At 44.3% G+C, this 12,856-nt stretch overlaps 1 protein-coding gene across 3 annotated transcripts in view; it reads right to left on the bottom strand.

Moving 5' to 3' along the window:
• Nucleotides 1-12,856, bottom strand: part of IKZF3 (IKAROS family zinc finger 3) — an 84,550-nt gene that overhangs the window by 59,854 nt on the left and 11,840 nt on the right. For all 3 annotated transcript variants that reach the window (XM_079948802.1, XM_079948801.1, XM_079948803.1), the window contains exons 2-3: nt 12,086-12,139; nt 11,109-11,222 (exon numbers count right to left, since the gene is read on the bottom strand). In XM_079948802.1, coding sequence (XP_079804928.1) covers nt 11,109-11,222; nt 12,086-12,139 — 168 coding nt within the window. The remainder of the gene's footprint in view (nt 1-11,108; nt 11,223-12,085; nt 12,140-12,856) is intronic.

Raw genomic sequence — 12,856 nt, 5'->3', positions numbered from 1 at the left:
ATAAGTCATGCAAATTCAATTTACATAATATATACATGAGCACAGTTCAACTTCTCTATGAAATAAAATTTAATTTGCCCCCCCCCCCAGCGAAGAGTTACACGTAGCCCTTCCCATTGCATGCAAGTCTTTGAAAAGCTATGGGGAGTCTATGCAACTGGAACCTGGAAAAAATAAATAAATAAAAAATAAAAAATGCTGCAGTGTAAAGTCTGTCTCTTCAGGTTCCCAATCATTGCATTTCTTTCCCTCCCAGTTTTCCATTCCCCTCCCTCTCGTTCTGTGACCACTGAACACGTTCGGTCCTCATTGGACTGCTTTGGATTTTTGAGAACCCTGCCTAGAACACAAATCACGGTGAAAGCTCCATAAATATGTCGTCTGGAGAAGCCCGTAGAATCTATTGGCTCATAGGATCATTTCCACATAAGGCAGGTATGGAGAAGCTGTGGACCTCTAGATATTGCTGAACCATAGTTCCTATCAGGCCCACCAAGGCTTACCAATGGCCAGGGATGATGGGAATTGTAGTTCAGCGGCATCTGGAGGGCCAAAGGATCTGTGCTTAAGAGTTGACCATGGCCACTACCAGAGAACTGACTACTTTGGAAGCAGCTGGGAATATGACGCAGTGCATCCATCACCACAACTGTCTTGAAACAAACAAACATGCAAAATCCTATGTGTGTTTACTTGCTGGTAAGTTCCACTGTGTTCATTCAAGAGGGCACACTCCCATGTAAGTGGAAATAGGATCACAGTCTTAGTAGCAATTGTGCAGTTTACCATTCATTGCCTTTCTGTAGCAAATGAAATTTGAGGGACTCCATAATAAATGCACATGCAGGACAGCTGGTATGTTGAGCTTGTTGAAGAAATCTTGGGTGGCCAGGAGTGGACTTTTGCATTAAATGATCATTTAATACAAAGGCCCAGTCCTGGCCACCCAAGCTTTCTTCATGTCAGCAGCCCAGTTTAGATGTAAACGTTTTCTTCTTCCTATTGTTGAGCAACTAGGAGTCAGAACAGGGGTCAGCAACCTAAGGTCATTCAACCGGCCCATGGACCTCCAGTGCGGAGCAGAGCAGGGACCACCTTCCGCGATGCTGGCTGGCTTCCCATTGGCTGCAGGAAGCTCCTGCAGCCAATGGGAAGCTGCGCACGCCTCCTCCGCACCAGAAGGAGCACCGGAAATAGTGTTTGCGTGTGAGTGTGTGTGCGCACACTCCAGCCCACCGCGGCATCTGCAGGACTGTGAACTGGCCCAAGCCACAAAAACTTTGCCGACCCCTGAGTCAGAAAGTCTTTGCCAGTGTACTGCAAACCACACAGAGAGATCTACCAGTAGATCCCAAACTATCTTCTGTCTGCCCCCAGCTCTATGGTTTGAGAAAAGTAGTGTGGGGAGTGAATGTATCAACTTCTGGAGATATGCTTTGATTGCAGAATATGGTTTCAGACATCCTCACTGGATATGCACAGTGACTACTCTTGAGGTTTTTGTATGGGTAGAGTTTACTAATCGTATGTGTTTGCTTGAGGAGCATCTGCATGTGTGGGGCCGAAGGAGAAGGATCTTGGCAGTTGGACGTGACCAGTGAAGAAGAAACAAGTTTTTGCAGCTGGCTGATAAGAAGGAACCTTGAGGAGAAAAGGGCTAAACTGTTGGTTTTTGGAAACCATACAGACCAGCACTGGGCACCTGGGTGCTTGCCTTCCTCCCAGTTTGTACAATGCAAATAAGCAGATGTCATAAATAAGGGTGGGGAAATCTGCCAGTTTCTTTTTCTCTGGTTTCTGGTTTCTCCAATGTTAAGTTCTTTTCTCCACATTTCCACATCAGTCCTCAGGAAAAGTATTCAGCATTTTGCTATGAATTTATCCGAGCACACACATATTTGTATACATATTTTTGCAAAGCAATTTCCCCGAAAGTAACACATTTCTGTATATTATTTTCACTAATATATACGTTTTAATGATGCTTTATCCTCAACATATGCATTTTTGCACACATTTCTTGGCTGAAGAACTGCATATGCAAAAACATCAGAGAAGTGCAAATTTCAAAGAGTGGCTTGTTCGGATTGTACTGTTTTGGAAATGGCAAATTAGATAGGTTTGCCTTTTGACAAACTAACGGGAAGGATTCGAAACTGGTGGGACCAGAAGTTTACCGAGGATTGGAGTAAATTTACAGATTATTTGAAAAGTATTCGTGACGACCAGATGACGTTTGTAGGTTTGCAAGAAGTTCTGTGAGGAATAATATTAGAAATATTGCAAAAATGGAGAAGGAGACGTGATATGTTAAGAATGTAAAGGCAATATTAAGTTAGGAAATGCGTAAGAAGTGATTAAGGTGGATTATCAGAGGTGCTGATGGAAGTCCAATAAGAATGTACTGGTGATGAATTGTGTGGTATGTTTTATAATTTTGTATGTTAAAAACCAATTAATTTTTTTTTAAAAAAAAATAGATAGGTTTGCCTTTAAATGCGAACTGAATACCCTGGCATCCCTAGTTACAAAATCACACTACACAAGTCCATGGCACTCTCCACTCCCAAGGAAACTGACTGTGCGAAAGGCTGACTCTGGTTGGGGAAGTGGAGACATGAACAAGACAACTCACCTACTTCGGGATTCTGCCTGTGAGAACCTCTTTGCAAGATTCTTACTGAAAATTCCTCCTAAAGAAAAATACCCGCCTTTTGCTTTTCCTTCAGGCCATCTGCCTCTGCCTAGTGCATCTCTCTGCCCCTGATTCACTTTTGATAAGGAACTGAAAGGATGCACCCGAGCCCTCCTGACTGAAGCCCCCGCCATGCTCTAGTGCTCGAAGGTTCCCCCAAGCAAAAGCTTGAGCGATTTTTCAGTTTGCATGTAGGTGCTTTCTAAAAAAGCATGACGGGAAACATGCGGCCAACATGCAGAAGGTGCAGAAAGCAGAAGCTGTGAGAAAAGAGCAGTTCGGTGACAAACCTTGTCTTCACTGGCAGGAGGTAAAGGGAAGAGAGAATAGCCCAGCCTTGCTCAGTGAGGCTTATATTTGTCTTGAAAAAGCAGGACTTGATTTGAAAGCCTTTCACTTATGCCTGGCTATGAGTTAAGGCTGGCACGTCCAAAGTCCATTTCGGGGGCTTAATCTGCCAGTCGGTTTAATCTGGCCCCTGTGCCAGTTTATTTCCTGGGCGTAAAATCCCTGAAAAAAAAGCTCAACAATTTCAACCCTAAAAAAAGTCAACAACTTTGGTCGGCCCTCACGCATGTTCACTTCATCAAATCTGGCCCTCTTTGAAAAAAGTTTGGGCACCCCTGTTCCCTGTTAAGCTCACCAGGAGAGCTCTGCCTATTGAGAATTCCAAATATACCCTCCCCAACAGGCCAAGGAAGCTGGAGGGGACAGAAACCACACCCTTACCTATATATTAATTTACTCGGTAAGAAGTGTCACACAGTTCAATAGGATTTACTTCTGTGTAGACAAAGGGACACTGGAAGCTGCTTTATTCTATGTCAAACCACTGGTCCTTCTAGCTCTGTATTGTCTACACCAGGGTTAGCAAAGCGGTGCCCTCCAGGTGTTACTGGACTCTGTAGCCCATCATTCTCAGCAAACACAGCCAGAGATGATAGGAGTTGGAGTCTAACAACATCTGCAGTGCACCATGTTAGCTACTCCAGTCTACACTGACTGGCAGCAGGCAAGGGATTCTCCCGACTCTACCTGCAGATGCTGGGGACTGAAGCTGGGATATTCTGCATGTAAAGCAGATACTCTACTGCTGCGCTACAGCCCTTCCCAGTGCAGAGGTTTGCATTGTGAGGCTGCAATTCTAAGCAAACTTAAATGGTGGTGAGTCCTATTGGAATCAGAGAGCCTTGCTGCCAAATAGATGTGTTTAAAATTGCACCGACAAAGACAGAGGAACTGCTGCCTGCCTTTATCTCTCACCACCTCTGTTCTTAACAGCTACTTGTATCTGCTCCTCACCTTTCCAACTTCCATTTTTTAACAAAAGTCACTAGGATGGTTCTGTCTCATTCCGTTTATATCTGGACAATGACATCCATCATTCCTAACCAGGATGGTCAGGGATGATGGGAGTCAATGCCGTAGCTACTGGGGGGGGGTATCCAATTTTTTGCCTCAGGTGAAACCTCCAGAGGGGCACCCTTGAGGCTCCCAGCCTGTGTACAAAAATGTGTGGGGTGGGTCTTTGACCCGGGTGAAATAAAGCCTTGTTTTGCCCCTGCTGGGAACTGGGATTCAGCAACAGCTAGGGATTCAAAGGCTTCGAAGGTATCACAGCATTTACACACTGAGACCACAATCTAGAGAACTGAATTTCCTCCCTCAGCCCACTCCATCCACAGGGGACAGGCTGAAAAAAATGGAGGGGAATGTGGCACCACTGGCCACCTTTCTACAGCTGGTTAAGAATCTCTGTTTGACTCATCACTCCTTAGCATGAATTGTTCAAGATGCTCCCACTCCCAACTCCTGGATAAAACCAGTCACTGAAAAGGAGGGAAGACGAACAATGGAGGAAGGCTGCCAATGGTTCTGTGATCCCATCCAACCGTCCCTGCCTGCTAGTGTGTACATGTGGCTGTGGAGGGGAGGGGAGGCTTAAAGTTAGGATTTGCAACCATCAGAGCCTTTCACACGAGGAAGGCCTTTCACATGAGGAAGAGCCTTGCCACATGCTCAGGGCTGATTCATACATTGGTAGAGCAAGGCAGAAGCCGCTTCTCCAGGGTCCCTTCCCACTCCACTCCACGCTAATGTCAGCGTTTGAAAAACCGTGTCATTCCTTCCACCCATGGAGCTCTGACACATAACTGTTATGGGTGGAGCAGTGTAGGAAGAAAAAAACCAGAGGAAAACGTTACCTATGCTGTTGTGACAAGAGTGTGACTCAGGCCCCCGTCTTGTTCATGCCCCCTCAAGCTTTCCCCAAGGCAAAGGGTACATCCACACTAGGTGTGGGTGGTAAATGTGTAATTCCCACTCTTCGTCCCATGAGGGGAAATTGACATGATGGAAGATGGGGCACATGTTGAAGGGTGGGAAGTTATGAGGCTTACTGTGAGAGAGAACAATGAGTGGGCAGTACTAACAGTGAGTGGGCAATTGCCAATTCATTTCCGAGCACAATTCAAGGTGTTTAAAACCCTAAACGGCAAAAGACCCAAATACCTGAAAGATCGCTTCCTTCCCTACAGACTTTCTTGGGTGTTAAGATCAGCAGATTAGTCATTCTGTCACCCTCAGAAATTTAGCCAGGGTAGTCTGGGAGAGGGAGTCCTTTATGTCAGCTCCTAGGTCAGAGTTTTTCATGTTGGCGACACACTTTTTAGACATGCAACATTTCACGACACAGTAATTCAGTTTTACTAGCAGACCAGAGGTTAAATGAACCTATTTCCAGCCCCGAGAGGAGCACAACACACCTAAACACTGCAGCTGACACACTAATATGTCGCAACACACAGTTTGGAAAGCTCTGTCCTAGGTTGCAGAATTCCCTCAGTTTCCACCATATGCTGAAGACAGACCTCTTTACCCTGGCTTTTGACACCTGATATATGTATTTTCAGAACTTACCCGATTCCTGTACTATAATTTGTTTTGACTGTTTTTAATTCTGAATTTTAAATTGTTGTAACCTACCCTTGGACCTCCTGGTGAACTGTGGGTGATAAATTGATTAACAACAACAACAAAAACTGAAACATGGGTTAAGAGGGGGATGACTTTGGATCTTGTCTTGTTTTTCATTTAAATAACTAATTTCTAGGGTGATGCCTCAATGAACCCAGACAAGCGGTGAACACCTGGTGGAAATTTCACTTACTAAAAATACCAACCAAACTTTCCGAATTCCTTGGCAAGGACGAAGGCTTATTGCCAAAAAGCTGGCCTCTCTTAAAAGAAAATAAAAAGCAGGGGAGGGACAAAATAAGAAATAAGCAAACTAGCTGGGGGGATTAAAGAAAAGATATTCAAATATTGAGAACTCATGCTTCCATTGTGGGAGGTCTGAAGTAGGGATGGGGAAGAAACCCAGTTCAGTTCGCTCTGAAAAGGCAAATCTACCCAATTCGCACTTCCTGAAGCAATACGTGAACTGAAACAAAGTCATTCTTCGAAATGGGTACTTTTACAGCGTGCACAGAATGCATATATAATATTTAAAGAATGTTAAAATTGCATTGTATTAGGCAAAGCTTCATACATCAATGTGCGTATGAGCAGAATCCCACATTAAATGCTGATAAATCTTCATGAGAATTTTTTTTAAAAAAAATTAAAAATAAGAACTTGCAAGTGATGGGGGAACATGGAGAACTCAGCTTAATGTTTGAAAAATGAAAAACTGAGAAGAACAGCCTAGTTTGAAGGCACCAGAAGCGATTTTGTCTCAGAAAATGCGACCTATACTTGCAATGTTAAATTCCGCACCCTCGGAGAATCCATTCCAGATGAAGTTGTCTGCTGACGAATCCTTGAATGCCGTGGAGGGTTCTGGGCCACGTTCTCAGCACAGATGGGGTTAAGGCATCCCAGGCCACTGGGACTAATTGCTGCCACACAAGAACCCCAAATGTACTCCAGAATATCCCCAGACACTTTGAAATATAAATGGTGCTGGTAGTGGCAGCAGCAGCAGCTGTTAAGCTACCTTCCCTAGAAATTTGTCTCCCATTACTAGATCTGTTGGTGAGGTTCTTTGATAAGCCCATGAGGAACCCTAGGAGTCTCGGAAATGTAGCTTGAAAAACACAGCACAAGCCTATTAATACCATCAGTACTTCCATCCAAAGAACCCTGTGAATTATTCTAGGTGGAAAGGTTAGGGAACTCTAATAAAGAGTGCATGGAGAGCGTCTGGAGCTCTGTGTCTACCTTGTTCCATCTCCAGCTTCTCTTTATACAATACATTAATCCCAGGTAACAGAGCTGGGAAGGACTTCTGCATGAGACTTTGGAAAGCTGCTGCTCATCGTAATAGACAATACAGTGGTACCTTGGGTTAAGTACTTAATTCATTCCGGAGGTTCGTTCTTAACCTGAAACTGTTCTTAACCTGAAGCACCACTTTAGCTAATGGGGCCTCCTGCTGCTGACGCGCCACCGCTGCACGATTTCTGTTCTCATCCTGAAGCAAAGTTCTTAACTTGAGGTATTATTTCTGGGTTAGCGGAGTCTGTAACCTGAAGCGTCTGTAACCCGAGGTACCACTGTATGGGCTAGACTAGGCTAGCATAATGCAGCTTCCCAAATTCTGATGTCTCACCTTCTTTAAGGGCTACACTTCAGCGTTTACAAAGTAACAAAAATTGGGCAAAATTCATTAAACAAATCTCTCTCTCTCGCTCCTGCCCCAAGACCCCACTGTGAAAGGAGGGACTTTAAAGTGCTTGGAGACTGGTAGCTGCCTTTTTGGGGAGCTCATATTATTCTATAAGCAGCCTGTATACATGGGCAAAGAGTTAATGCGCTGCATATTTTACCCATGTCATAACAACTCCTAGGCACGTTAGTTAATAAAACAAAGGAAGAAAACACAGAGAATTCACAGAGCCCTGCCTGACTTGTGAGTTTCAAATCAGAAACCACAATCAAAGGAAGACGGTGCCAATACAGTAAGTTTCAAGTTCCACAGCCGTGTGTGTTTTTGAAATCCTTTATGAAATCCCCTGTTAAATGAGCCTCTGCAGAAAAGGACTTGCTGAAGTTGCTAGATACGCCTCTCCCCCTCCCAATTTTGTCCCACTAGCAGGACGAGGCAAGAGATGCAATATTCTGATAATAATAAAAAACACAGCACTTCCTTTTCTAGCACAGCCACACGTCTAAGACGACGGCAGCTGGAACCTCAACCAAGAGAACTTTGGGCAGATGCTCCCATTTTGCTCCTGCCTTTTCTCTTGCTCTTTTCACAGACACCCATAAAACAAAACCGCAGCATGCCCACCGGCTTAAGGTCCAAGGTATCTTGCCCACACACCTTTCCCTATTTTGCACAAACACAAACAAACAAACAAACTTACAGCGCTGACAAACCTCTAATTCAGGAGTTCATAACTTCACTAGCTGGGAATCCAGATTTGAAAATGGGACATACCTATACATGCAAATATATATAGGAGGTAAGGAGTTCCTGAACCCTGTGGCTTAAAAGCTCTCAGAGAGTAAAATTTCCAGTGGCAGCTGTGATGGAAAAGAGGACAAGGACTCCTGTACCTTTAATAGTTGTGCAGAAGAGTGGATTTTAGCTGGTATAAATAAACTTGTCTTTGCTGGCACAAGGAAAGCACAAGACCAGTAACAATGCTGTGATAAAAGTTCAGAAGTGTCCAGAAGATCAGGGGTCATCCCATGACAGAGTTCAGAAGCGGCAGTTCTTTTTCAGAGAAGGACCATTTGGGCCCTTGTCAAAGTACCCACCTAATGTTTGCACTGCTCCTGTGAGCAGGCCGTGGATGCAGCAGTTGTAGACTCTGTGCTGTTCCTGTGGCACCCACACAACATTGCCCTTGTCAAAATGCCTTCACACGTATTTCCCTCCCCCCATTTAATCCAGAATCGCTGTTCCTGCATGTGTGAACATCACTGGGCACGGTTAACTGTCATGGGAATGCACTCCCAATTCTGTGCACTGCTAAATGCCCAAGAGCACATTTATATAAAATTTGGGTTGGCCTTTTGTTCCCGATAGTACATTCTATGAAACAAAACAGAACTTTTATTCCCTTTTTAGCTCAAACCCTATTTCTGGTAAGGCAGGTGATGTCACTCGGAGCCACTGCCATGGGAGGACTTAAAGGGGAAGTTCGCGATCTTCCTGATTATCTCCTTAGCCGCTTATCTCTGCACTTGGTGCAGACAGTTGCAGTCCTGCTAACTCCACAGATACAGCAGAGATAAAGGCAACGTTTCCGGACTAACTTCTGTTAGTGCAAAAGAAAAAAAGAAAAATAAAGGTTTGTCTGGTATTGGGGATTGCTAATAGGCTGCACTGAGAAGGTGGGGGACAATGGCAGGTCATATATGTCCCCCCCCCCATCAAGTTAAGGTAAAGGTAAAGGACCCCTGGACAGTTAAGTCCAGTCAAAGGCAACTATGGGGTTGTGGTGCTCATCTCGCTTTTAGGTCAAGGGAGCCGGCATTTGTCTGCTCTGGAAGCCAAGTGAGGATTACCAATTAAGATCCACCCTCTATTGTGTGGGCAGGTAATCCCTCCCCTTACCTGGCCTGGTTTCCCTGGCAACGCAGCTGCAGCTTATCATGTGCAATGGTGAGAAAAGCAACATTTGTTGAACTCCCTTTTTTATATAGCTACAAAAACCCTGGGCTAGTTCTCACTCAACTGGTGCCTAGACTGTACCACTTCCACAGGAAAAAGGCTAGGCTAGAATTCTGCTCCTTTTCTGGGCAACTTTTCTGTCGTGTTAGCTCTCTGCCACCACTCATAGCCAAAAGTGGTACAGTCCAGGCAGACAGAATTAGGCTTATGTCTCAGAGGTGGCCCAATACATTTTGGTGCACCCCCTCCCACTTGGTTAGTAGCTCAATGGCAGAGTTTGCACGCAAAAGGTCCCAGGTTCAGTCCTCAGCATCTCCAGGTAGGGATGGGAAATGCTCCTGTCTGAAAGACTGAGTCAGACAATACCAAGTAGACAATACCAAGCGAGATGAACCAACAGTCTGACTTAGTACATAGCTGCTTCCTGTGATGTTCTCTTCCTCTGAAGCCATACTGAAGTTAATGGGAACTCTGCAAGGACAAATTGGATTGACTTCCATGACTCCGAATTCTGTCTCATTTTTCCACCCCGTTTCTTCATCTTAAAGGTAAAGGTAAAGGGACCCCTGACCATTAGGTCCAGTCGTGGCCGACTCTGGGGTTGCGGCGCTCATCTCGCTTTATTGGCCGAGGGAGCCGACGTACAGCTTCTGGGTCATGTGGCCAGCATGACTAAGCCGCTTCTGGCGAACCAGAGCAGTGCATAGAAACACTGTTTACCTTCCCGCCTGAGCAGTACCTATTTATCTACTTGCACTTTGACGTGCTTTCGAACTGCTAGGTTGGCAGGAGCTGGGACCGAACAATGGGAGCTCACCCTGTCGCAGGGATTCGAACCGCCGACCTTGTGATCGGCAAGTCCTAGGCTCTTACGTGGTGACAAAGCTCCGTCTACCTTGTTTTCCTGTCTCTGTGTTGTTGTACCCATAATGCCTTCTTGATTCTGCCCACTTGATCCTTCCCTCACTTTTTTTTTTGCTGTGGGGGAGAAATCTGATTAGGAACTTAACCCACCACCCAAACCCTAGAATGAAACTTTTTCTAGAATGCCTTTGGCCGTGGAAGACTCAGTAATACATATCCCATAAACTTCAGTGCCAGGGTGGGGCTCTTGGTTTTGAAGTCTGATCTAGAGGTGAGAGAACTCTGAGACTGTACCTGTGCCCACCTCCTTCTCTACCCTCCCCCACACCATCACCCAAGTGGTAGAGAGGAGAGAGACAGCAGATCCCAGCAGATACAGAAGGGAAAGAGAGAAAGGAGCTGACACTTTCAAAATGGTTCCCAAGGATGTCAGGGAATTTTGAAGGTTAGTTGGCTTCATTTTTTTAGTTGGCTCAATAAACTCAAGGATAGATGTTCAGCTACTATTCCCATCATCTGTGAACCTATGGCCATGCATGACAGGGATGATGGGAATTGGAGTCTAAGAAAACATCTGCTTCTTCCTGAATTACCGTATTTTTTGCTCTATAAGACTCACCTTTTCCCTCCTAAAAAGTAAGGGGAAATGTTTGCGCGTCTTATGGAGCGAATGCAGGCTGCACAGCTATCACAGAAGCCAGAACAGCAAGAGGGATTGCTGCTTTCACTGCGCAGCGATCCCTCTTGCTGTTCTGGCTTCTGAGATTCAGAATATTTTTTTTCTTGCTTTCCTCCTCCAAAAACTAGGTGCGTCTTGTAGTCTGGTGCGTCTTATAGAGCGAAAAATACGGTACCTATATTATTAATGGCAATTCTAGGTGGCATATGTTGTTTTAGTAGCTTTAATTCCAGTTTCCACTTTACCTTCTCTCCCTTCTCCATTAGTCAACTGATATTCCTTTGAGTCTTCACTGTTGTCCATGTTTTCAATTTCATGGGATGTGTTAGAATTGCCATCAGTCAAAACATCTGGAACATCTAGAAGGAGTTTTTAAAATATATTTATATATATATGACTGAATTATAATGACGGTGAATCATTTAGACAGCAATTCAAATGTGCTTTAATACATTTTAGCTCATTGAGTAACAATGAAAGATGCTCTCAATGCTTGCATTTTACAGATTAGGGAAATTGAGACTGAGCAAGAAGAAGGCCACCTTAACAAGACTCTGTAAAGATGAGCTGAAATCTGAACTCTGGTTATAAACCCAACATGCAAGTGTTAGTAATATAGTTCAAATGCACTAGCATCAAATCATTAAAAACCTTCAAATTTTCAGGCATCAGTCTTGTGGGCTAAGGCCACATTGCAGACACGTAAGTATCCAACTTAATGTTAGACATCTTGGATCAAGTCTCTCGTTACATACCGTATTGGCCTGAATATAAGCCTCACTTTCCCCCAAAGTGCAGCTTATATTCACAACCTTACGGTATGCAGCCAGGAGTGGGGGGCAAACAGCGCCAGGAGAGCAGCAAAGCAGCGCCCACCCCATGCACAGTCCCCCATCCTCTCCCCCAAGGCCGGGGAGAGAGCGGGGAAGGGGAAAGGCCACCGGCAACGCAACATGGCTCCCCCCCTTGCTGCCCAGTATGCAGCCAGGAGCAGCAAGGAATGGAGCGGCTTATATTCGGGTATTTTTTCTTTCCTCCCCCCCCCTTCAATTTTAAAGGTGCGGCTTATATTTGGGTGTGGCTTATATTTGGGTGAGGCTTATATTTGGGCCAATACAGTACTTATATGGTCATATGTGGGAAGTAAGAATCATCTTCAGATTCCCAGGCTAGGAACTCTTTTAAGGATGGAGGAATGGGGGCGGGCATCACAGCACAGTACCTGTAGGCTCTGTTTGTTCCCGAGAATGGCTGAGGTCCATGCCAGCTGGTGAATCTGAAAAGAGGCCAAGAAAGAATTTAAATCTCTAAAGATTGCATAACGCTAAGTGACAATTCTGCAATGAGACTGGAAGGGCTGAACCTGGTCCAAAATCGTGTCATCCAAAACATACTCTTCCCATGTGTGTGTGTGTGTGTGTGTGTGTGTGTGTTCAATTAAACAGAACAATCCATTAAATCCAAGAGGCGCATATAAAGAATGGAGACAAGACCTTCTCATTCCTTAGAACATGGGATATGTAGTCCAAGCATTATTACGCCTTTGCTTCACCCCTTATTAAACCACAACGAAACTACAAAATTAGACCATGGCAAATGGCCTTGGTCAGAAAAGAATATAAAAAAAACCCTGAAGTGTTTTGTGCAATTTATCACTTAAAAAAAAAAAAAATCTTCTTAGGCTTGCCTCCAGCCTATCTTTCTGCTTCTCTCCTTTCAAACTTCCTTTAAAATCCGATGTTTCTGTAAATCGTTTGGCTTAAATAACAAATTTCTGAAGAAGAACAGACATGGGCATCTCATAACATTCCTATTAATCAGCTTTATAACAATCAATCAATAGTATCTTAATATTTTCTCTTGAATTTTTGAATATAATGCTTTAATTTTCTGTTAATTATGTTGCTTTGAAAGTTATACTTTTATATTTGACTTCCTTCAGTAATGTTTTATTCTGGATTATTTTATTTGATGTTTTAATGCAGGTTGAAAA

Source organism: Podarcis cretensis (genome assembly GCF_951804945.1).
Source record: "Podarcis cretensis genome assembly, chromosome: 13".
NCBI classification, from domain to species: Eukaryota; Metazoa; Chordata; class Lepidosauria; order Squamata; family Lacertidae; genus Podarcis; species Podarcis cretensis.
This window is presented reverse-complemented; position numbering and strand designations above follow the sequence as displayed.